This window comes from Pongo abelii, chromosome 6 (genome assembly GCF_028885655.2).
Source record: "Pongo abelii isolate AG06213 chromosome 6, NHGRI_mPonAbe1-v2.0_pri, whole genome shotgun sequence".
Lineage (NCBI taxonomy): Eukaryota > Metazoa > Chordata > Mammalia > Primates > Hominidae > Pongo > Pongo abelii.
In genome coordinates this window covers 14,805,137-14,829,838 of record NC_071991.2, presented here as the reverse complement: position 1 = coordinate 14,829,838, position 24,702 = coordinate 14,805,137, and the positions used below count along the sequence as shown (strand labels likewise).

The 24,702-nt window shown below is 51.3% G+C and overlaps 2 protein-coding genes across 4 annotated transcripts; one reads left to right on the top strand and one right to left on the bottom strand.

Annotated features, from left to right (window-relative positions):
* Positions 1-1,287: 1,287 nt before the first annotated feature.
* DNAJC30 (DnaJ heat shock protein family (Hsp40) member C30) lies at positions 1,288-9,696 on the bottom strand. Its single transcript, XM_054560413.1, has one exon. The coding sequence runs from the start codon at positions 9,694-9,696 to the stop codon at positions 8,869-8,871; it is 828 nt and encodes a 275-aa protein (XP_054416388.1). The 3' UTR covers positions 1,288-8,868.
* Positions 9,645-24,354, top strand: BUD23 (BUD23 rRNA methyltransferase and ribosome maturation factor). Of its 3 annotated transcripts, XM_002817861.5 has the most exons (12): positions 9,645-9,797; positions 9,896-9,933; positions 12,758-12,853; positions 12,940-13,022; positions 13,122-13,218; positions 17,013-17,109; positions 18,738-18,788; positions 19,474-19,559; positions 19,770-19,815; positions 20,138-20,196; positions 23,753-23,842; positions 23,979-24,354. In XM_002817861.5, exons 1-12 carry the CDS (start codon positions 9,750-9,752, stop codon positions 24,031-24,033), a joined length of 846 nt encoding a protein of 281 aa, XP_002817907.1. In that variant the 5' UTR covers positions 9,645-9,749; the 3' UTR covers positions 24,034-24,354. The 3 variants fall into 3 exon arrangements, with proteins under 3 accessions (XP_002817907.1, XP_009240985.1, XP_054416387.1); XM_009242710.2 differs by lacking the exon at positions 9,896-9,933 and having other exon boundaries at positions 9,711-9,797; XM_054560412.1 differs by lacking the exons at positions 9,645-9,797; positions 9,896-9,933 and adding an exon at positions 10,602-10,705.
* The last annotated feature ends 348 nt before the right edge of the window (positions 24,355-24,702 follow it).

The window sequence follows — 24,702 nt, the reverse complement described above, 5'->3', positions numbered from 1 at the left end:
CTTCTCGCCCAGGCTGGAGTGCAATGGAGCGATCTCGGCTCACTGGAACCTCTGCCTCCCAGGTTCAAGCCATTCTCCTGCCTCAGACTCCCGAGTAGCTGGGATTACAGGCATGTGTCACCAAGCCCGGCTAATTTTGTATTTTTAGTAGAGACGGGGTTTCTCCATGTTGGTCAGGCTGGTCTCAAACTCCTGACCTCAGGTGATCTGCCCGCCTTGGCCTCCCAAAGTGCTGGGATTACAGGTGTGAGCCACCGCGCCCGGCCTTTTTTTTTTTTTTTTTTTTTTGAGACGGAGTCTCGCTGTGTCGCCCAGGCTGGAGTGCAGTGGCGCGATCTCGGCTCACTGCAGGCTCCACCTCCTGGGTCCATGCCATTCTCCTGCCTCAGCCTCCCGAGTAGCTGGGACTACAGGCGCCCACCACCATGCCTGGCTAATTATTTTTGTATTTTTAGTAGAGACGGGGTTTCACCATGTTAGCCAGGATGGTCTCGATCTCCTGACCTCGTGATCCACCCACCTTGGCCTCCCAAAGTGCTGGGATCACAGGTGTAAGCCACTGCGCCCGGCCCCCACTTTTTTTTTTTTTTTTTTTTTTGGCTCTCCTTCATGATGGACATGGTGTAGAGTTTGCAACCAAAAGGGAAAAAGGGGCAAAGGTTGGGCAGGTCTGAACCTTTCTCCACTATCATGAATTGGGGAGCAGCCTTTAGAAGGCAGCAGCTACCAGGTTGAGCCTCCCCTCCTCAGGGTAGGTAAGAAGCAGAGAAAGTTGAGACATGGACAAGAGAGGGACTAGGAAGAAGTGTTACCATGGGAACCAGATGGGGTCCTTCAGAAGGCCTCGCACACACCTTGTCTTGCACAGAGCTGATTCTGCTTTAGAGGGGCAGGGAGTGAGACCCCTCTGTGTTCAGCTCCAGCCTGAAAATGATCAGAGGCAGGTGAGGATGGACACCACCAGAGTGGAGTGGGCCCAGTTCTGGGTGGGCCATGGAAAGGCTTATAGTTGGATGGTTTGAAAAATCATTAACCCCTTTTGCTTGAAGGTACATGGAATGTTCTGGAATGTTCTGGAAGGTGCAGCACTCTGGGCCCTTCCTTTTGCCTAAAACCTTCTTGAACTTGCTGCTTCTAGATTCAGGGGAGGGGGGCAGGCAGGAATGTTCCTGGCTGTGATCTATGAGAGAGAACAAACTTGAGGGTCTGCATCAGGGGGCTCATGAGAAAGGTCCTACCTATTAGATACCATTTTGCTTGCTTTTACAAAACAAAACCAAAGAAGTCTCCAAATAAAACTCCCACCCCTTTTAATAAAAACACAGCTCCCTGTTCCTCAAGAAAGTCTATTATTTATACCTCTTTGTTTGGGAATCACTAGCTTCTGCATTTTTCTAACCTTCCCCCTCTTGGTTTCCAAATATGAAACATAGTAACATTAAATGTGCTTTTTCTTTTTCCTAACCAATCAAGGCTCACTGAGCTAAGCAGGCTCCAACCAGTGTGGGCTCAAACCTTCACCACTGAATCGTGTAGTCCCTGCAAAGCCATGGCTAAGAGCTTGCCCCTGACCTCCAAGGCTAGAGAATCGAATGGTTTCTAAGAGACCCAGTTGGACTTGCTGCAAGTTTATCCCAGTGTATACAAGGATTTTACACAAAAGACGGAGTGAAGGAACTGGTGTTACTGTACCAAAGGGCCTCTGGTTGTGTCTAAGCTTATCATTGCTGTAGACCTCTCGAGAGATTCCCCTTGTCCCACAATGAAAGTAAGATTTCACTCAACCTCCCTGCATAAAGTGCAGGCTCTTGCAGCAACATACGATATAGGAATTTGCAAACTCAAATGCCTTCAGGGGCCAGGATGGTGACACAGAGGTGCAAAGCAGTCCCTTTCCAGGAAGAAATTCTCCTGCCCCTATTTTTCTGAAAATGCATGGTACCTTTTTACTTTTTTGCTCTCCCTCTTGATGGGCGTGGGGTACAGAAATGTTTTTCTGCTATGGGAAAAACGGTGCAAGTGTGGAGATAAAAGGCCTTTTACACTTCACCCCTGTTGGTGGAAGTGCAGCAAACTGGGGAGTGATGTCTCATCTAAATGGACGAAAATTTTTTTTGTTGTCTTTTTTTTTTGAGACAGGGTCTTTGTCTGTGACCTAGGCTGGAGTGCAGTGATGTGATCATAGCTTACTTGAAATCTCAACCTCCCAGGCTCAAGCCATCCTCCCACCTCAGCTTCCCAAGTAGCTGGGACTACAGGTGCGCGCCACCATGCCTGGCTAATTTTTGTATTTTTAGTAGAGATGGGGTTTTGCCATGCTGCCCAGGCTGGTCCCGAACTCCTGGGCTCAAGGGATCCGCTTACCTTGGCCTCCCAAAGTGCTGGGATTACAGGCGTGCACTACTGCGCCTGGCCTCAAAGGGGAAATGCTACTGAGCTTCTCCCACAGCGCTAATGCAGGTACGTGAACTGAATGGTGGCAGATTTTCTTTTTTTTTTTTTTTTCAGACGGAGTTTCACTCTTGTTGCCCAGGCTGGAGTGCAATGGCGCTATCTCGGCTCACTGCAACCTCTCCCTCCCGGGTTCAAGTGATTCTCCTGCCTCAGCCTCCTGAGTAGCTGGGATTACCGGCGTGCACCACCACATCCGGCTGGTTTTTTTGTATTTTTAGTAGAGATGGGGTTTCTCCATGTTGGTCAGGCTAGCCTTGAACTCCTGATCTCAGGTGATCCACCCGCCTTGGCCTCCCAAAGTGCTGGGATTACACGTGTGAGCCACTGCGCCCGGTAGATTTTCTCATTTTTTGAGAGATTAGAAACCTGTTTTTATGGGGGCAGTGGCTCATGCCTATAATCTCAGCAGTTTCAGAGGCCGAGGAGGGTGGATCACTTGAGGTCAGGAGTTTGAGACCAGCCTGGCCAACACGGCGAAATCCTGTCTCTACTAAAAATACAAAAATTAACCAGGCGTAGTGGCATGTGCCTGTAATCCCAGCTACTCGGGAAGCTGAGGCAGGAGAATCACTTGAACCTAGGAGGTGGAGGTTGCAGTGAGCTGAGATTGCGCCACTGCACTCCAGCCTGGGGGGACAAAGCAAGACTCCGTCTCAAAAAAAAAAAAAAAATCGGTTTTTATGCCCAAATTTTGAATGTTGGGTAAAGTTGTTTTAGGACACTGTGCCAGCCAAATACCGTCTGCAAGGTGACTGTGGCCTGTGAACCCCAAATCCGTCTGCCCTTCGTACTCCTCAAACAGGCCTTCCCCGCCATTTTTTTTACTGAGATGGAGTCTCACTCTGTCACCCAGGCTGGAGTGCAGTGTCACGATCTTGGCTCACTGCAACCTCCGCCTCCTGGGTTCAAGCTATCCTCCCACCTTGGCCTCCTGAGTAGCTAGGATTACAGGTGTGTGCCACCATGCCTAGCTAATTTTTTTTTTTTTTTTTGAGATGGAGTCTTGCTCTGTCGCCAGGCTGGAGTGCGGTGGCACAATCTCGGCTAACTGCAACCTCCGTCTCCCGGGTTCAAACGATTCTCCTGCCTCAGCCTCCCAAGTAGCTGGGACTACAGGTGCGCGCCACCACGCCCAGCTAATTTTTTGTATTTTTAGTAGAGATGGGGTTTCACCATGTTGGCCAGGATGGTCTTGATCTCTTGACCTCGTGATCCACCCACCTCGGCCTCCCAAAGTGCTGGGATTACAGGCGTGAGTCACTGCGCCCAGCCAATGTGTGTTTTTTTTTTTTTTTTTTTTTTGAGATGGAGTCTTGCTCTGTTGCCCAGGCTGGAGTGCAGTGGCGCGATCTTGGCTCACTACAACCTCCGCCTCCCAGGTTCAAGCGATTCTCCTGCCTCAGCTCCTGAGTAGCTGGGATTACAGGCACCCACCATCATGCCCGGCTAATTTTTATATTTTTGTAGAGACGGGGTTTCACCATGTTGGCCAGACTGGTCTTGAACTCCTGACCTCAAGTGATCCGCCCACCTCGGCCTCCTGAAGTGCTGAGATTACAGGCGTGAGCCACCACACCCGGCCATTTTTTTTGTGTTTATAGTAGAGACACGGTTTCACCATATTGGCCAAGCTGGTCTTGAACTTCTGACCTCAAGTGATCTGCCTGCCTCGGCCTCTGAAAGTGCTGGGATTACAGGCAAGAGCCACCGTGCCAGGCCCTGAAACCTGCCTTCTTTTGTCTAAAGTGGCTGTCCCCTCTCAGGGCTGAGGATGTGAATTTTGAAGGGATAAGGGCAGGATGGGAGAGCCAACCCACCACAAGACTAGTTGACAGGACCCTAGCCTTAAGAGATACTGGTGAGGTGGCTAGATCCATAGCAACGCTGTGACTTCAGGACAGATAGTGAGAGATGAGCTCTCTGCATGCGTTGAGCATGTTTGGCCTATGCAAGGTCTTGAGATCCAGGCTCAGCTCTCACCATGGTTTGCACACATTAACAGAGGGACACTCAGCTACTTTGCACAAAACCATGACGGCTGCAAGCTGGACCTCGGAGCTGAGCTGCTGAGGGCAGGCAAGGTAGGTCTTCTCCCATGATGTTGTTTTTCCTTTTTTTTTTTGAGACGGAGTTTCGCTCTTGTTGCCCAGGCTGGAGTGCAATGGCGCGATCTCGGCTCACCGCAACCTCTGCTTCCCAGGTTCAAGTGATTCTCCTGCCTTAGCCTCCCAAGTAGCTGGGATTACAGGCATACACCACCACATCCAGGTAGTTTTGTATTTTTTAAAAGTAGAGACGGGGTTTCTCCATGTTCGTCAGGCTGGTCTTGAACTCCTGACCTCAGGTGATCCTCCCGCCTTGGCCTCCCAAAGTGCTGGGATTACAGAGGTGAGCCACCGCGCCCGGCTTGTTTTTCTTTTTAGAGATGAGGTCTTGCTGTGTTGCCCAGCTGGAGTACAGTAGCTATTCATAGGCGAGATCTTTGTATACTACAGTCTTGGACTCCTGGGCTCAAGCAATCCTCCTGCCTCAGCCTCCCAAGTAACTGGGACCACAGGTGCACGCCATTGTGCCAGGCTTTCCCTCATGATCTTCCCCGTGGGCAGGTGGCAGCGTGTGACTTCATCATGGTGCTGAGGAACTGAGAGGAGGCAAAGGCCAGGACAGGGCCCGCTTTTCTAGTGCACTGAATTCCAGAGTGTGGACTGAGGTAGCACCACCACTTATCAGCCGTCCCTCTCTCAGCCTGTTTGCACGGGGTCTGACGACCTTCCAGGAAGCCCAACGGTTTGAAACACAGACCTCTTCCATTTCCAAAAAAGGGAGTGTTGGTGGCCACTCCAAGTCAATCGTGACCCAGTAGAACAGCTCTGTGGCCTAAGGTAAGCTATTCCTAATCAATTTGGCTCATACAGAGGTGCACTCAATGAATGAAATGCTGGAACCTCAAAAGGAAGAGGGAGAAAGCCTACTTCCTCAACACTGGGATCTGTAAAGGGTCATCTCACCCAGCAATAAATAAACGGCAACAGAAAGGAAAAAGCAGTTTGGCTCAGGAGAAATAAAGTCCCATTCAAGCCCAAAGACACCACCACAATTACCCAGACCTGTGCGCCTTTGGTTCCTGTCTTGTGGCCTCTGTCTCCCCATTTAGGAACCACGCCTGCTGCTCACTCGGCCTCGTGCCATACCAGTACCCCCCTCCCCAACCCACTGAGCACAGCCTGGGCCAGGCTGGGCCCCTTTACCCTACTCTCCCATCCTAGGTCCAAACTTCTAGGGAGTTTTGTTTCAGTTTGTGAAAAAGAAAAAGGATTAAGGCTGGGCATGTCTGAGCTATCCTCCACAACCAGGAATTACGGAATAGCCCCTAGGAGGCAGGGGCTAAGGTCATGGCCGAGTTCAGCCTCCACTTGCCAGGTAGCAGAGAAAGAAAAGACTCAAGCCAATCTGAGTGAGTGGGGGAAAAATGTGACCATGGGAACCTTTTGGGGGTCCTTCAAAAAGCCTCCTACACATTTTCCTTTCCATGAAGAGTACAGGCTCAGTTTCAGGGCAGGCAGGGAGTGGGGCCCCTCAGAGGTTAGCTCTGGCCTACAAAACCGAGACATAAAGGGATGACATTACGGAGTAGGCCTTGTGCTAGGCCAGGGGAGGGGCTTAGGATTGGATGATGGTTAGTAAACCTTATAGAATACTTTGCTTAGAGTTTCATGGAATGTCCCAGAAGTTTACTTTAGTCTGGACCCACCCCCAGTCTGAACCTTCTGGAACTTTCTATGTACCCCAGGTTCGGGGGCTCAAAGGGAAGGTTCCTGGCTGGGATCTTGACTGAGAAAACAAACTTCAGAGGTCTATCTCAAGGAGCCCATGCTATTAGACCACTAGTGCTTTACAAACCCACATCGAAAGGCGTCCACCTGTTTGGCTAGAACAAAAAGCCCTTGCCCCACTGTTTCTGTCGTGCCTGCTTTATTGGTTGAGAAGCACTAGTTTCAGAACATTTTGCTAAACTCCACTTCATGCAGTTTGTTTTTCCAGAAAAAAGAAACTCCACTTCCTGCAGTTTTGTTTTTCCAGAAAAAAGTCTCTGTCCTGTTTTCTAAATATGAAACATAGTAACAGTAAATGTTCTTTTAAAAAGTACATATCCCCTCCCCTCAAGTCCAGGCTCACTGAGCCAAACAGGTCTGAACCAGATTGGGCTCAAACCGTTTTTTTTTTTTTTTGAGATAGGGTCTAGCTTTGTAGCCCAGGCTGGAATGCAGTGGCAGGATCGCAGCTCACTGCAACCATGACCTCTCAGGCTCAAGCGATTCTCCCACCTTAGCCTCCTGAGTAGCTGGGACTACAGGCACTTGCCACACCTGGCTAATTTTTGTGATTTTTGTAGAGATGGAGTTTTGCCGTGTTGCCCAGGCTGGTCTCCAACTCCTGAGGTCAAGTGATCCGACCGCCTTGGGTGGATCCCAAAGTGTTGTGCGAGGCCCCAGATCTTCACTACTGCATCATATGGTCACTGCAAAGCCTTGAGTAGGGGCATACCCCCAACCTCCAAGGCAAGAGACAATCAATGGTTTTTTTTTTTTTTTTTCTTTTCAGGCTAGATTGGCACAATGATGGAATGGTTTTCAAGAGGCCAAGTAGGACCAGCTGTGGGTTTATCCCATTTTACCTAAGGATTTTACACAATACATTGAGTGCAGGAATGGCACACAATGATTGCACTCAGTAATATACCAAACCACTCCTGGCTTTGTTTAGACCCTAGACTTGGGCCCTCATCCTTCTCGTAGACCTCTTGCGAGGATTTTCCCCTTTTACAGATTTACATTCAGTCCCGAGCATAAACACTTGAGCACCTACAATCTCACAGCCAACTCACTGCCGACGTCCAGTGACTCACAGTTAAGAGAGCTACAGCAGCAGCTCTGACCAGTGATGACCAACTACTTAACATGAATGAGAAACAGAGCAGAAAAAACACGCCTTTAGCCAGCTCTGCGTAAAGAACCAAGTCTCCACCTTGAACACCAAGCCACCAACCCCCCGTCCCTCAGTAGTCCTGTGTACTCCCACAGTCCCAAAATTTACCCCAGCCTCAAGCAGCCTTGTTTAAAAAATTAAGGAAGGGCCTGTGATAAGCACTGCAAGTTAAGCAGAAACAGGGGACTTAAGTGTGGAGTTTGTCACTCTATTTCTGGGAGGGGATGGGCTGCAGTGTGCAATGGGGCTGGCTGGTAAAGGGAGGACCAGGTGACAGCCAGCCACACTGTCCCAAGGATGAACCTGGCCCTGCTAGCATCATGCTGTAATCCCTGTGGATCAGAACTATGGATAATAGGGCCGGGTGCAGTGGCCCATGCCTGCAATCCCAGCACTTTGGGAGGCTGGGCGGGCAGAGGTCGGCAGTTCGAGACCTCAGTCTGGCCAGCATGGTGAAACCCGTATCTACTAAAAATACAAAACACTAGCCAGGTGTGGTGGTGGGAGCCTGTAATCCCAGTTACACAGTCAGGAGGCTGAGGCAGGAGAATCGCTTGAACCCGGGAGGTGGAGGTTGCCGTGAGCTAAGATCGCACCACTGCACTCCAGCCTGGGCAACAGAGCGCAAGACACCATCTCAAAAACAAAACAAAACAAAAAACCCCCCAAAAACTATGGATAATAAAGCATGACAGACCTCAAGATGCCAAATGATTTTCTCCTCTGCTGTCATGCCCACAGAGTAACTTCTCCAAGGTCACACACTAAATATGGGCACAGGAACACTCATTCCTTATGCTCAATGACTTTTTCTCACTTCCACATGCTATCAACAGATGGAGGAGTGCTCCAGGGGGCTGACCTTAGCGGAAGGAACGGCAGGCTCTCCACCGATCCCATTCTTACCCTGGACCAGGTCTCACCTGCGGCTTGGGGAAGTCACAGAAAGACAAGTTTCGTACAACCCCAGACCTTTTCTTTTGGCAGTCAACAATTGGTCACATTGCACATTTCAAGGTTACAGAGGAGGCCCAGCGTACACATGCGGGGCAGGAGCAGATAAATCTTGCTCGGGGCTTTACAATAAAGCTACAGCGAGTGTTCCAGAAGTTGACCACATCTGGAAGCAAGAAGACAGACTCTGGAAGAAGCACCCTAGAGACTCCAGGAACCCCTTCACTCCTGGGCTTTCGGGACTCTACAGCGTGGAGCCTCTTTCTCAGACATCGAAAGGCCTCCTTTTCTGGACCACAGTGGAGCGATGTGCAGGTCATCGGCTAAGCTGGGCGGGTCGGGGAGGGCAGGGGGAGTACAGTTCCTTCGGATCCCAGCAGAGGTAGATTATCAATGGCCAAGGGTTCAGAGGCAGGAAAAAAGGCCGTTTTTGGGGAGTTGGCTGAGGACACTTCCCTTCCCTCCTCTCTCCGATTAAATATAAAAGCCAATGATGATGAAGATTGAAAAGATGAGGAAAATAGCAGCCGTGTCTCGGGTCTCCTCCCAGCGGAGGCCTTTCAGGGACCGATACTCCTGTCGTTTGCGAAGGGCCTCCCGCCGGGCCCTCAGGCGCCGTTCCCGCTCCAGTTGTTCCCCGTAGTGGGCCTGGTAGAAGGCGTCAAAGTTGAACATCGTGCGCTTGGCGCCGGGGGAGGCCCGAGAACCGTCGTGGGTCCGAGAGGTGGGCGGCGGGGTACGCGGCGAGCCGGGGTCGGGTGCGGGCGTCCTGGAGGGCCGGACGCCAGGTCCGCGCAGGTCCTCGTCGCTGAGCAGGCCGCGATCATACTTGCGACGGAGGGTGGCACTGCCCAGCACCACGTAGGCCTGGGAGATGCGCGTGAAGCGCTCGGCGGCCTCCGCGCTTCCGGAGTTGCGGTCCGGGTGGTAGAGAAAGCACTGACGGTAGTAAGCCGCCTTGATTTGGGCCTGCGTGGCTGTGGAGGGGACGCCGAGCAGATCATACAGCGCCGTGCGCGAATACGAGCAGTCGCCCTGGGAATAAGTCCTCGCTCCTAGGCCCAGGCTGGGTGCAGAATTTTGTGGAAAGCCACGGGTCTGCAGGAACCTCCACGGTAACAGCCGGGGCCACCATCGCCAGAGCATGGCTGCCATCTTGAATTGGTTCGGCAGGCGGTGCAAGAGAAACCGGCCAATGAGAGGAGTCGGTTGGTCGCCCTGTGGCCAGTCACGTAAAGGGGGGCGGGGCGGTCGTGGGGATGGAGCATGCGTATTACTAAGCGGTCGCCGGGCTGATGACATAAAAGCCGGGTGCCGGCAGACGCCAGTCGCAGGCGTGCTGCTGAGGCGTGAGAATGGCGTATCGCGGCCGGCGTCCGGAGCATGGCGGACCCCCAGAGCTGGTAAGTCCCGGGGCCCGCGGACACCCCTCTTCCCACTTCTGCGGCCACCGCGTCTGAATTATTCCTCTACCTGCCATTTATTTTTCTCTTTTTCGCAGTTTTATGACGAGACAGAAGCCCGGAAATACGTTCGCAAGTGAGGGGAGCCCGAGTACTGCGGGGCGTCCGGGGGTCGGGAAGCGGCAAGTTGCCCCGGTTCCTGGCGTTGCCCGGAAAGCCCGTAGAATTTGGGGGTGCGGGGAGGGAAGGACCCGGGTGGGTGCCATTTCTGTCTCTGGTAAATCAACTTTAAATTGCCGACCTCTCTGGGCCTCGGTACCTCAGCGTTGAGGTAGGGGTGATCGCGCTTGCCTTCCGTGGGTGGTTTTCAAAGTCGAATGTGACAACTTGTTCTAAGCATGTGGTAAAAGAGGCGCTGGGCGGTGGGTACGGGCGAGGGGTCAGTCCTGGTGGGGGGAAGGAAGTAATGGCTGCAGGATGCTTATCGTGGCGCCTTGTTGCCAATAAATTTCCAAGACAGCCGTTGATGTATTATTGTCTGAATTTCATAGAGGGTAGTTTGTATAACTACTGAGTTGTAGCCAGGTGGGGGTGGCTCACGCCTGTAATCTCAGCAATCCCAGCACTTTGGGAGGCTGAGGCGGGAGGATCGCTTGAGCTCAGGGGTTGGAGACCAGCCTGGGCAACGTAGCGAGCCCCCGTCTCCGCAAATAATAAAAAAATTAGCCGGATGTGGTGGCTCCCTTCGGCCTTTCCAGTAGCTGGGACCACAGGCGCGCGCCACTACGCCTGGCTTATTTTTTTTTATTTTTTGTAGCGATGGGGTCTCGCTGTGTTGCCCAAGGTGGTCCAAGCGCAGGGCTCAAGCGATCCTCCCGCCTTCGTCTCCCGAACTGTTGGGATTGCAGGTGTGAGCCACCGCACCTCGAGTCTTAAAAAAAAAAAAAAAAAAGGGGGGGGGTGTGGGGGCGGGGGGAGGCTGGCGCGGTGTCTCACGCCTGTAATCCCAACACTTTGGGTGGCCGAGGCGGGCGGATCACCTGAGGGCAGGAGTTCGAGACCAGCCTGGCCAACATGGCAAAACCCCGGCTCTGCTAAAAATAGAAAAAATTAGCCGGGCGCGATGGCGGGTTTCTGTAATCCCAGCTACTCGGGAGGCTGAGGCAGGAGAATAGCTTGAACCCGGGAGGAGGAGGTTGCAGTGAGCCGACATCACGGCACTGCACTCCAGCCTGGGCGACAGAGCAAGCCTTTGTTTCAAAAAAAAAAAAAAAAAAAAAAAGATACTTTGTGGTTTTTCCATGCTCTCTCACTGAGAGACTAGCCCTATTTCAGTAAATGGTTACTGGCCGGGCCCTGTGGCTCATGCCAGTAATCCCAGCCCTTTGGGAGGCCGAGGCGGACGGATCACCTGAGGTCAGGAATTCCGAGACCAACCTGGCCAACATGGTGAAATCCCGTCTCTACTGAAAATACAAATATTAGCCGGGCCTACGGGAGGCTGAGGCAGGAGAATCGCTTGAACCTGAGAGGCAGAGGTTGCAGTGAGCTGCGATCGCACCATTGCACTCCAGCCTTGGCGACAGAGTGAGACCCTGACTCAATAAATAAATAAATAGCTATTGGATACTGTTTCTTTTTTTTAGGGACAGGGTCTGTCTGTTGCCCAGGCTGGAGTGCCATGGCTTGATCCCTGCCGACTGCAGCCTCAAGCCATCCTCCCCAGTAGCCAGAACTAGAGGCACTCGCCACCACACCGGCTGAAATAGCTTGATAATTTTTTGTGCGTGTGAGACAGGGTCTCATTCTATCGCCCAGGCCGAAGTGCTGCAGTGGCTGCAACCTCGCCTCCCAGGTAGTTGGAACTACAGGCGCGCCTCCTCACGCCCGGCTAGTTTGTGTAATTTTTTTGTAGAGAGGGAGTTTTGCTATGTTGCCCAGGGATCTGGTAAGTTGCTCACGGGATCCACCCGCCTTGGCTTCCCAAAGTACTGGGATTATAGGCGTGAGCCACCAGGCCCGGTCCTTGCTGATGACTTTTTATGTCGATTATATGTTGGAGTGATATTTTGAACATATTGAGTTAATGGAAATTCATTATTAAATATATGGAGTTAAAAATATGACTCCAGAGGCCGGGCGCGGTGGCTCACGCCTGTAATCCCAGCATTTTGGGAGGCCGAGGCGGGTGGATCACAAGGTCAGGAAATCGAGAAATCCTGGCTAACATGGTGAAACCCCGTCTCTACTAAAAATGCAAAAAAAATTAGCCGGGCTTGGCGGCGGGCGCCTGTAGTCCCAGCTGCTGGGGATGCTGAGGCAGGAGAATGGCATTAACCCGGGAGGCGGAGCTTGCAGTGAGCCGAGATCACGCCACTGCACTCCAGCCTGGGCGACAACAGAGCAAGACTCCGTCTCAAAAAAAAAAAAAATAGGACTCCAGTTTCTTTTACCTGTTTCTTTAAGTTTCTTCTTGACTGGCTATTGGGAAGTCATACGTGGCTCACATTCTGTTTCTCACGGACGGTGCTGCTGTAGGTTTTTGTGCATTGTTGATCCTTCTAGATGAGAGAAACCATGGAGAATAATTCTTGCAGAAAATGTTTTCAACAAGGGCTAGAGCAGCCCAGCCTAATAGAGTTGCAGATCCCAGTGGTTGTTTATTACTAGCTAAGTGATTTGCTTTTACACATCTGCTTGGCAGCTGGTGCAGTGATAATTTGTTACCACAAAATAACATGGTCCTGAATTACATGGAATTTTTGGGGTCACATTCAAATGGTTGAATTTGTTGATCCCAACTTAGAAGGGGTCAGAAAAGAGTACCTCGGGATGATTGATCCTTTTTTTTTGTTTGTTTTTAACTTGGCTTTTTTTTTTTTGTTTTTTGTTTTTTGGTCTGAGGGAAGTATTCACCCAGAACTCCTTTACCATGTCCACTTGTGTTTCTGCCTTCCCAGCTCACGGATGATTGATATCCAGACCAGGATGGCTGGGCGAGCATTGGAGCTTCTTTATCTGCCAGAGAATAAGCCCTGTTACCTGCTGGATATTGGGTGAGATTCTGGGGCCTGGTTCAGATTGTCTAAGGTGGTGAAGTGTCTTTGCAAACTGACCCTGAGTGTCTGGTCGTGTCTTCCAGCTGTGGCACTGGGCTGAGTGGAGGTTATCTGTCAGATGAAGGGCACTATTGGGTGGGCCTGGATATCAGCCCTGCCATGCTGGGTAAGTATGTCCTGTCTGGCACCAGGGTGGGTTACCCTGATGGGTGTGGAGAAGCCACAGGTATTGTCTCTTTCTCTGACTGCCTTTTCTCTAATGTAGATGAGGCCGTGGACCGAGAGATAGAGGGAGACCTGCTGCTGGGGGATATGGGCCAGGGCATCCCATTCAAGCCAGGCACATTTGATGGTTGCATCAGGTGAGGGTCTTCAATTCCTGCTTATATTTATTTAGAGACAGGGTCTCACTCTGTCACTTAGGTTCTAGTGCAGTGTCTGTGATTATGGCTCACACTGCAGCCTCCACCTCCTGGGGTCAGGTGATCTACCCACCTCAGTCTCCTGAGTAGCTGGGACTACAGGCCCACACCACCATACCTAGCTAATTTTTTTTTTTTTTGAGATGGAGTCTTGCTCTGGCACCAGGCTGGAGTGCAGTGGTGCGATCTTGGCTCACTGCAACCTCCACCTCCCAGGCTCAAGTGATTCTCCTGCCTCAGCCTCCCAAGTAGCTGAGATTACAGGAGCGCGCCACCACACCCAACTAATTTTTGTATTTTTAGTGGAGGTGAGGTTTCACCATGTTGGCCGGGATGGTTTCAATCTCTTGACCTTGTGATCCACCCTCCTCGGCCTCCCAAAGTGCTGGGATTACAGGTGTGAGCCACCGTGCACAGCCTAACTTTTTTTTGTATTTGTTGTAGAGATGGGTTTTTGCCATGTTGCGCAGGCGATCCACCCACCTGGGCCTCCCAAAATGCTGGGATTACAGGTGTGAGCCACCCTGGCCTCTTTCTTCCTGCTTTTAGTCCTGCAGGCCAGTGCCTCCCAAACCTGGCTGTGCAGCAGACTCACGCAGATATTTACAAATACACATCCCGTGGGATTTTCAGATTTACAAGGTTAGAGCAAGGCCCAAGAGTGTATTTTTTTTGGATTCTGAAACTTCGCAGTCTGGCCAACATGGTGAAACCCAGCCTCTACTAAAAAGCCAGACATGGTTTTTTTTTGTTTTTTTTGGTTTTTTTTTGAGATGGAGGCTCTCTCTGTCGCCCAGGCTGGAGTGCAGTGGCGGGATCTCGGCTCACTGCAAGCTCCGCCTCCCTGGTTCAAGCCATTCACCTGCCTCAGCCTCCCGAGTACTTGGGACTGCAGGCGCCCACCACCACGCCTGGCTAATTTTTTTGTATTTTAGTAGAGATGGGGTTTCACAATGTTAGCCAGGATGGTCTTGATCTCCTGACCTCATGATCTGCCCGCTTTGGCCTCCCAAAGTGCTGGGATTACAGGCGTGAGCCACCGCGCCCAGCCTAAAAAGCCAGACATGGTGGTAGCCACCTGTAGTCCCAGCTAGCTACTCAGGAAGCTGAGGCAGGAGAATTGCTTGAACCCGGGAGGCGGAGGTTGCAGTGAGCCGAGACCACGCCACTGCACTTCCAGCCTGGGTGCTACTATTGCGATTATTTTGCATTGCCGGGTTCAGGCACCACTGGTACAGATTCTATGTCAGCTTTGTATGTCTGGTGGGGGAGGGGAGGTGGTCTTTTAGCCTTTAGCGGCCATTTTATGGGCCCCAGCCATCTTGTGGGCCCCAGCAGCCATCTTACTTTATTTGCCAACAGATAACTGGTGGAGAGCGTCTGGGCTTGCTCTGATCTCTTTAGCGCTTCACAGTCCTTTCTCTGTAATCAGAGTCGGGTTAAATATCCGCATAGCACTTTGATAACAGATCTTAGAACGTTAAAATTGATTAAGTTTTTCTTAGCCTGCTGTGATCAGTTCTGTTTAGTTTTTGGTGTGGTGTGGGAGTGAAGGTGAGAAAATAGGGGAGGAAGTTACAAATCATTACTTGCAGGGGAGACTTCCTTTGGTTACCCTAAGTTGAGTGGTGGGGATGTGAAGTGGGGAGCCAGGTGAGAGGTAAAAATTCAGATTAGACCATTTTCCTTTTACATCTGGGAACAAGACCCAGGGGGGTTGGGGAATAATTTCAAGGGTAGCAGATGCTTTTTGGTAATGGTCAGATGAGGTGTTTTAAGCTGTGAAAAACTGAAGGCCAGCAGTATGGTCTGTGTGTTTCGGAAGGGGATGGTCAGTTTTGTTTGTCTTCGGGGAGAGGTGAGGTGGTATAGCAAATTGTTTTTTTGGAGACAGTCTCACTGTATTGCCCAGACTGGAGTGCAGTGGCATGATCTCGGCTCACTGCAATCTCCGCCTCCTGGGTTCAAGCGATTCTCCTGCCTTAGCCTCCCGAGTAGCTGGGATTACAGGTGCTCACCACCATGCTTGGCTAATTTTTGTATTAGCCAAGTGTATGGGATTTCACCATGTTGGCCAGGCTGGTCTTGAACTCCTGACTTCGTGAACTGCCCGCCTCAGCCTTCCAAAGTGTTGGGATTACAGGCGTGAGCCACCGCACCCGGCCCAGACTTTTTTTTTTTTTTTTAAACATTTGCTACATGTAAGGCGTACAAGGTGCTGTGGAGTACAGGGAAATCAAACAGTCTCTGTGTGTAAGACTCTCCACAGTTTATTAGGTGCTTTAGGACATGGACCAGGCAACTGAATATAAGGGCATGAGTGGTGTGTGCCCTAGGGAGTCGTGGGGCTGCTAGAGCACAGGAAAGCCTTGGGTGGAGGGGCTGTGCCTTGAAGGCTGGGAGGAATTTGGGTAGTCAAAAAGAGGGTTTCTGAGTGAGGGAACAGTGGGCAGAGGCACAGACGCCGGTGGGAAAGGGGTCTGAGATGAGAGGGATGAACGAGAGATTCCACAGAAGATGGGGTTGAGTGTGGTTGGTTCCTAGAAGGCGCTTAAGTGTGTCCTAAGAAGTTTGGGCTTGATGGAGTAGATGATGGGAAGTTGGCAGGTGATGGGATCAGATGTGTGTTTAAGGAAGGTGATTTTCAGGTGGAAGAGGAGAGGGAGTTAGGTGGAAGCATTTGAGCTGGTAGCACTGAGCATTGGTGGGGGGAAGTGAAAGTTGGGAGAGGCTGTGGGACAAGCCAATGGGGTGGAGGTAGGGCTCTGTGTGTGTACAGCAGGGCGGAGGGGAAGGGCAGAAAGGAAGACATAGTGACTGCTTGAGGTTTTATTTATTTATTTTTTGAGATGGAGTCTTGCTCTGTTGTCCAGGCTGGAGTGCAGTGGCACAAGGCTCACTGCAACCGCTGCCTCCCAGTTTCAAATGATTCTTCTGCCTCAGCCACCTGAGCAGCTGGTATTAAAGGCACATGCCACCAAGCCCAGCTAATTTTTGTATTTTTAGTAGAGACGGGGTTTCACCGTGTTGGTCAGGCTGGTCTCGAACTCGTGACCTCAAGTGATCCACCCATCTCAGCCTCCCAAAATGCTGGGATTACAGGTGTGAGCCAATGCGCCCGGCCGCTTGAGGTTTTAAATCTGGGGGCTGTGAAGACACTTAACAGGTAGAGTGGAAGGGAGTGATTTAGGAGGAAGGGTGATGGGATGGCTGTGTGTGTGTGAATAGTCTAAAGCCTGTTTCCTTGGATTGGAGGAAGGGAACAAGGAGGGGTGTGTGGGCAGACAGCCTTGACACGGAGGACTTTTCAACTCGAGATGCAGATGGAAACAAGGTGGAGGAAAGGTTTCTTGGGACTAAGGGACATGAATGCTGTCCTTCTGTATGTCCTATTTTTCCAGTGTTGTAGAGTCATGACCTGCAGTGGACCTGCACTTTTTTTGTCTTTAAATTTTTAAATTTAAAAATACTTGAAGTAGAGATGGGGTCTTGCTATGTTGTCCAGGCTGGTTTGAACTCCCGGCCTTAGGCAATTCTGTCTTGGCCTCAGAAAGTGCTGGGATTATAGGGCGTGAACCACTGTACGTGGCCTCAACCTGCACTTTCTAAGAAGGGAAGCTGTGGGAGGAGGGGTTTCTCTTGGAGATCCAGGACGGATGATGTCAAGAGGCTTGAAGTGGTTGGGGGAGCAATGTGGATTGCTCCCTTGCCTGACTAGGTCCCTTCCTTTTTAGCATTTCTGCTGTGCAGTGGCTCTGTAATGCTAACAAGAAGTCTGAAAACCCTGCCAAGCGCCTGTACTGCTTTTTTGCTTCTCTTTTTTCTGTTCTCGTGAGTATAAGATCTTCTCCCCATCTGGGTTAGCTGCCTGTCCCTCCCTAGCCCTGCAGGTAGAGTGAGGAAATTGAGATGTCCCATGATGGGTAAGCTACTCATATGGGACCGCATGGGGTGGCAGGACCTTACTGTGGTTACTTCTGTCCAGGTCCTCAGCCTAAATGGAAGTTCAAGCTCAGTGGACTGATATACTCTAATCAAACCCAGAAGTCACTGATACCAAAATCGGAGACCAATTTATTAACTTGTAATAGGGCCTACTTGTGTTGATCGGTATTCCTATGTCTATTACGCTGAGTTTTAATCAGAAGTTGGTTTTGGGGCATGGACTGAGCAGAGTGAGGACAGAGATGTCGTGTCTAGACCATCCAGAGGGGTACCTTCCAAAGTGCCCACATCCTTCTGACTCCTCACTTATCCCTCCTCCTAGTGCTGATCCTTTTCTTCGGATGGGGAACAGGATAGTTATTTACCGCAAAGAGAGCCTTTATTAGCTTTGTCTTCTAATTAGTGATGTTAATTTCAGTTGTTCACTAGGATTAGATGATAGTCTGAGATTTTAAGTCCTAAAAATGAGTTCTTTTTAAATTTTGTTTTTTGAGACAGACTTTTGCTCTGTTGCCTGGGATGGTGTGCAGTGGTGTGATCGTAGCTCACTGCGCCCTCGAACTCCTGGGCTCAAGTGATCCTCCTGCCTCAGCTTCTCAAGTAGTTTGGACTACAGGCACACACCACCATGCCCGGCTAATTTTTTACTTTTTTTTTTTTTTTAAGAGATGGGGTCTATGTATGTTGCCCAGGCTGGTGTTAAACTCCTGGCTTCAAGCAATCGTCCTGCATCAGCCTCCCAAAGTGATGGGATTATAGGCGTAAGCCACTGTGCCCAGCTTAAAAATGAGTCCGTTTTGAAGGATCTGAGTGATTTTTGCCTCCTTAGCCTGATCTAGCCCACCCCTAGTTTTGCTGGGGTGGACTGCTCCTGCCGATTTGGCCGCTGGTCTTTCCTAGGGTGAACTGCCCCTGCTGATCTGGCCGCTGGTCTTTCCTGGGGTGAACTGCCCCTGCTGATCTGGCGGCTGGTCTTTCCTGGGGTGAACTGCCCCTGCTGATCTGGCAGCTGGCCTTTCCTGGGGTGGACTGCCCCTGCCGATCTGGCTGCTGGTCTTGTGTGTCACATGAGTTCTCCTCCTGGCACACTGGGTTAATATTTTAGTTTCGAGGGCCTTTGTGTTTCCTCTTCTCCCTGCTGGAAGGCTCTTCCCCTATACGTTTAAATAGCCAGCTCCTCACTCCATTCAAATCTCTGCTCAAGTATCCATCTGAAACAGGCCTTTTTGGAACCAAAAGTAAACTGAACTGAAAGGAAACTCTGTCACTTTGTCTAATTCCTCTTTTTGGAACAAAGAAAAAATTTGCTACTGTGAATTAGTTGCCTCCCCTACTAAAACGTGAGCTCCAAAGTTCAGGGTGATCTCTTTTGTTCATGTCTATCCCCAGCCCTAACAGTGCCTCACACATAATGGAAATTCAGGAAATACTCGGTGAATGAAGGAAGAGAGGGGTGTCCAGGCCCTAAGCTCATGCGGTCATTTGTAAGACAGTGATGTTCCTGTTTCTTTCAGGTCCGGGGATCCCGAGCTGTCCTGCAGCTGTACCCTGAGAACTCAGAGCAGGTGAGTCCCTCGGCTACTGGGTGTGCAGGGGAGTGGGGGGACTCAACAGGTAAGCTGTCCTGGGGAAGCGACAAAGAACCTTATGCAGATTGGCGGGAAAAGGAGGAACCATGCACCCTAGTGTGGCCCCTGATGGCACATTTGACGACCTGATATCCTAAGGGGGTGGCATCTGCGGAGGTGGGGTGGGATGCCTTCTCTTGGCAGATGACATGGTATTACAGATAAGGTGATGCGACTGATTTCCATAACCAAATAAGTAAATGCCATTTAGGAAGGGTGAGAGGGCACCGGACAGTTCTCCGTTGTGTGATGTATAATTAAGGAATGGCGGAGTAGGATGTAGATGTTGAAAGATAAGTGAAGAGCTGTCCCTGACTAATAACATGAATGAGTCTGGATTCCAATTGGTGGCCATCTCCTTCCTAAACTTGAGTGGGGAGCTGGGTCCCTGCACTGGAAAGTGAGAATGAGGGGAGTTGCTTTGTTCTGTAATTCTCCTGAGGGAGGTGTGGGCCATGCCAGATTCTAGCCTGTACTTTTCTCTATGTGGCTTACAGCGACCTTAAGTTCTCCCAGGCAGGATTCATCCTGGAGCAGACTGGCTTCTGAAGGAGGGGAGGGAGGTGAAGCTGTCTGTTCCTCTCAACCTCCGCTGCCTGACCCACTGCCTTTCTTTCCTCAGTTGGAGCTGATCACAACCCAGGCCACAAAGGCAGGCTTCTCCGGTGGCATGGTGGTAGACTACCCTAACAGTGCCAAAGCAAAGAAGTGAGCACTGGGGGCCGGTGTGCTGCCTGGGCTGCAGGAGGGAGGGTAGTGGCATAGCCCTTTCAGGCCACTCAGTGGTGCAGAGGAGTGCTGGGGTGTGGGTCACCAGGGTCCAGGCAGGCGGAGGGGGGTGCGGGTGGGGGAGCTGAGGGCTTGTCTCCCTGTGGGGCTTTCTCCACCCAACCCTCACTTTGCACTTTCTCCTTTCAGATTCTACCTCTGCTTGTTTTCTGGGCCTTCGACCTTTATACCAGAGGTGAGAGACGCTGGGTTTGCAGGCAGGCCTGTGTCTTTTGACTTCCAGGCAGTGGGGCTCAGCTTACAGAGCCTGCTGGGAGAACACTGGTGGGGAAGCAGGGCCCAGCCCCAGAGTGCAGACCCTGGAGTGCTCACATCCTCTGGAATCTGGAGGCAGAGACCTCTGCTCTTCAGGTCCCAGAAAGGCATGTCAGTTCCTTCTCGTGGGACTGGAACTTGTCCCTGTCGGAAGGGTCAGGCCTGGGTGCCCGGGCTTCTGGAGTGGGGCAGATGGTTTGAGAACTCTCCAGGGTGACCTGAGTGCACTTTGGTTCCTGCAGGGGCTGAGTGAAAATCAGGATGAAGATGAACCCAGGGAGTCTGTGTTCACCAATGAGAGGTAAAGCAACTGCTGAAGCCTGCCCCGGCTGCAGCAGGGGCTGCCACATTTGTTAGACGTGGACTTTCTCTCTGCCCTCACCCAAGCCTCTCAGGTCACATGCAGCAGGGACACCAAGGTGACGGTAGAAACATCAGGCCCCATTTGGACTGTGCCTGTTTGGGGCTAGGGGTTTGGGGTCCTGGATGTCTGCGCGCAGCCGTGCAGCCTGGACTCCCTTTGTGAGCCCACACGTGCCCCTTCCCCTTGCCACGCCTGGCAGGCTGTCTCCTTCCTTCCTGATGCTGCCCTCCACTTGCATCCGGGACCCTCTCCCTTGGGTGCTGTGTGGCTCTCCCTTCCTTCCTGCGTCCTCATCTTGACTCTCCTGGGTCACTCCTGTCGGCACACAGACATGCTGCACAATTTCTCCTATTCTAGAAAAGTTCCTCCCTTAACCCCATAACAACAACTAACCACCCCGTTGTTGCTTCCTTTCATAGCAGAACTCAGACCTGCCTCTTCTTCCCCTCCTGCCATTCTCTCAATCCACTTCTCAGGCTGACAGTTCTGTCTCATCACAAATTGTTCTTGTCAGCTCCACCACCAATTTCCGTCAAGCCACATCTGGTCACTTCGACTTTTTTTCATGTCCTTAACGTGCCTGCTCAGTAGGGTCAAAGACAGCAGTGCGCTCGCTCCTTGACGCTTCCTTCACTTGGACTTCCACCCACTGTCGTGGTTTCCCCAGCCTTCCTGGCTGCTCCTCACTCCACTGCTGCTTCCTCCTCGAGTGCTGGGCCCAGCCTGGATTGGATCCCTTCTCTATCTGTGGTGCTGTCAATGCCAGCCGGAAGGTCCTAACTCCCAAATGTGTATCTTCAGTCTCTTGCCACCTGGGGTTTCCCAATGCCTCCTCAGTGTCTGCTATACCTGGAGTTTCCACGGGTAGTCTCTCTCTGTTACCCAGGCTAGAGTGCAGTGGTGGAATCTTAGCTCACTGCAGCCTTGAACTCCTGGGCTCAAATGATCCTCCTGCTGCAGCCTCCCAAGTAGCTGAGACTACAGGTGCATGCCACCATGCCTGGTTAATTTTTAAAGTTTTTGGTAGAGATGCGGTCTTGCCATGTTGTTCAGGCTGATCTTGAACTCCTGGCCTCAAGCGATCCCCCTGTTTCGGCCTCCCAAAGTTCTGGGATGACTGATGTGAGCCACCATGCCTGGCCATCCTCCATTCTTTTTTTTTTTTTTGAGATGGAGTCTCACTCTTTCCCCCCGGGCTGGAGTGCGGTGGCTTGATCTCGGCTCACTGCAACCTTTGCCTTCCTGGATTCCCGCGATTCTCCTGCCTCAGCCTCCCAAGTAGCTGGGATTGCAGGCGCCCGCCCAGCTAATTTTTTGTGTTTTTAGTAGAGACAGTGTTTCACCATGTTGGCCAGGCTGTTCTCAAACTCCTGACCTTGTGATTCGCCCGCCTCGGCCTCCCAAAGTGCTGGAATTACAGGTGTGAGCCACTGCGCCCGGCCTCATTCTCCATTCTTTACCATTCTTGATCATTCCTGTCTTTCCCTACATTTTACATCTTGTCAGCCTGTCATTGAGCCCTGCTGTCCGTCCCTCAGTGTGTATCCCCGTGCTGACCCTCCCTGCTTCCAACGAGTCTAATCCAGCACTGCCCCTAGCCTGGATTGCTGAACAGCTGCCTGTGTTGTCTCCCTGCCTTTGCAGTCTTTGCCTCTTTCAGATTATTTTCTGCATAGCAGCAAGACTGGTCTTTTTCTTTTTTTCTAAAATGTAAGTTGTATCTTGTCATTGCTCTTTCAGTGTCTTCATTGCAGTTCCGCTCCCCGCTCATGTTGATTTTCCTTAACACCCTTCACTGCTCTAAGTCATACATACCAGTTGATTTGGTTATTATTTGTATCTCCAGCTAGAGTGAAAACTTGGTGAGGACTGGTATTATATCCCTGACATTAAAAATAGTGTCTTGTTAGTAAAAAGTGCTCAATATTTTTCTGAATGAATAATTGATTATAAGGTAGTGAAGAGGGAGGTTATTTCTGAGTTCCGGTTGACATGAGGGAAAGGTCTTAAGACCTTTAAGACATTTAAGAGGAAAAATGAGCCCCAAATGCATGTGTTTGGAAGGCCCACAGCTGGGCACAGCCATGCATGTTCCTCGTGTCCACCATAGGTTTATGCTGCCTGACCCCTTGGGTCTTTGCTCATTTCCCTTAGTTTCCCTAGTCCATTCCCCATGGGGAGCTGGGACCCTTCTGGATGACCTCTTCTCTGAGGTGCCCATCTTGTGCTCCCAGGGAGCACTCCCATCTCCTCCCTCCCAGGGGAAGTACACATTGCCTTATCTTCATGCGTCTTAGGATCCCTCTTGTCCTTACACTGGTGTCTTCAAACGACATGTCCTAAAAGTAAACGTGGGTAAGTTGAATGACCTGAGCATCCATTCCTCAGCTATTTGAAAAGCAGGGGTAGTGCCACCCATCTTGGCAGTGTGTCGAGGGTGCCCAGCATGTACCTTGCCATCCCTCGTTCTGTAGGCTCGCACTTCCAGTTCCTCAGATGAGATAGAGGGCAGGGAGGAGCTTCTCCCGTTACTGTCACCTCAGTCTAACCACATTCAGGACACTTGTTTATTTTAAATAAACAGGTGAATTAAGAAAAAGTTTTTTAAGCCTTTACCTAATCAGTCTCCAGGCTCTCTTTTTGGCCTGTCCCTCCCTTCCTCCTGGCTGCCTCCCTCCCATGCCTCTCCTGTGCCTCCTGCAGGGCTGGGCCCCCACTTCTCTTGGGACCTGTGCTTTGGGGCACTCCCCGTCTTCACCTCCTTCCTTTAGCTCCGTTGATGGCTTTCCCCCTTGCTGCTTCTCCCATGGCTCACCTCTTGCCCCCGGTTCGCCACTCTGCCCTCACTTTGTCCTCCTTGTAGAATCTTGAGATGACGACTCCTGTGTCCCCAGCCCTGCTCTGCGGCTGCTCCTGCTTTGTGCTGGCCCATCAGGCTCAGGCATCCGAATGGCAGCTCCTTGGCTTGCCCTGTCTCTGGTTTCTACGGATGGTCACAGGGGTCTTCGGGGTTACCCCGCCCTCTTTCCTTCTTCCCTCACACCCCTCAGTCCTTCCTTTTCAGCCCCTCCTTTCCATCCCTGTCTTCCTGCCCCCAAGCTGTGGGACCCTAAGCTCCTGCCGTGAACTGTCGACTGTGCTCTTGAAGTCTAGGTGATGATGTGTCATTGCACTGGTAGAAAGCGGCCTGCTTACTGCTGCTTAGCTGCTTCCCGAAGAGGGAACAGACTGCTCGCTGGCGTTTAGGTCTCCATGCCCGGCCCAGCCCTCTCCTCCTCTGCCCACCCAGCAACCTGTGTGGCCGGGTGGATGTTATCGGGAAGGAGAGTGTCCAGAGTGGGGACTTGTGTTATAGGGAAGGTGGAGCATTTGAGAGAAGGGGCATCCGAGGCCACCAGACTCAGAGTAAGCTTGCCATGGATTCACATGGGGGCCAGTCGGGCAGCCCCATCCATCAGCTGTCCATCAGCTCAGAGCTGTGTCTCCGCCACAGGTTCCCATCAAGGATGTCGAGGCGGGGAATGGTGAGGAAGAGTCGGGCATGGGTGCTGGAGAAGAAGGAGAGGCACAGGCGCCAGGGCAGGTGAGTGCCAGCTTGGGAGCTGGCAGGGTAGGTGGGGGGTGGATGACTATTGCCATGAAGAGCTTCCCTGCATTTGAAGGGTCCAGGGCTGCTTTGATCTTTTTTTCTGAGACTGTCCTATTCCTTTTCTGCACAGGGAAGTCAGACCTGACACCCAGTACACCGGCCGCAAGCGCAAGCCCCGCTTCTAAGTCACCATGCGATTCTGGAAAGGCACTTGCCTCTGCACTTTTCTATATTGTTCAGCTGACAAAATAGTATTTTAGAAAAGTTCTAAAAGTTCTAAAAATGTTTTCTGCAGTTAAAAAAAATTCTCTGGGCCGGGCGTGGTGGCTCATGCCTGTAATCCCAGCACCTTGGGAGGCTGAGGTGGGAGGATCATTTGAGGCCAGGAGTTTGAGACCTGCCTGGGCAACATAATGAAACTTCCTTTCTAGGGAGGAAAAAAAAGAAAAAGCTCTGAGAGCATCTTATTTTGTTTAAAGGCAAGAAATAAAATTTCCTTTTGTGGAGCTCTGGCATCTCCCAGCTCTGTGATTCTCACCAAACTCCAGTTCCTCCTGGTGGGCTACTGCTCGACTCCCCAGGCAGCAATCAGGTTTAAAAAAACTTAGATGAAAGCATTCTTTCCATTTGCAAGGAACAGAGTCCTTTAATTTGGGGCTTATATATAACTGTATCGTAATCACACCAAGCAAAGTTCGGAAGAGGGCCCGCATGAAATGTGTTCGTGGTGCCTGCTGGCCAGTTCATTTTCCCTTCCTGTGAAGGCCTTGCCAGTCCAGCAGCCCCAGCCTGAACTGTGGCACTGAGTTGCACGGTCAGCTGCCCACCAGCCCAGTGCTTGGATGTCTTGGGCT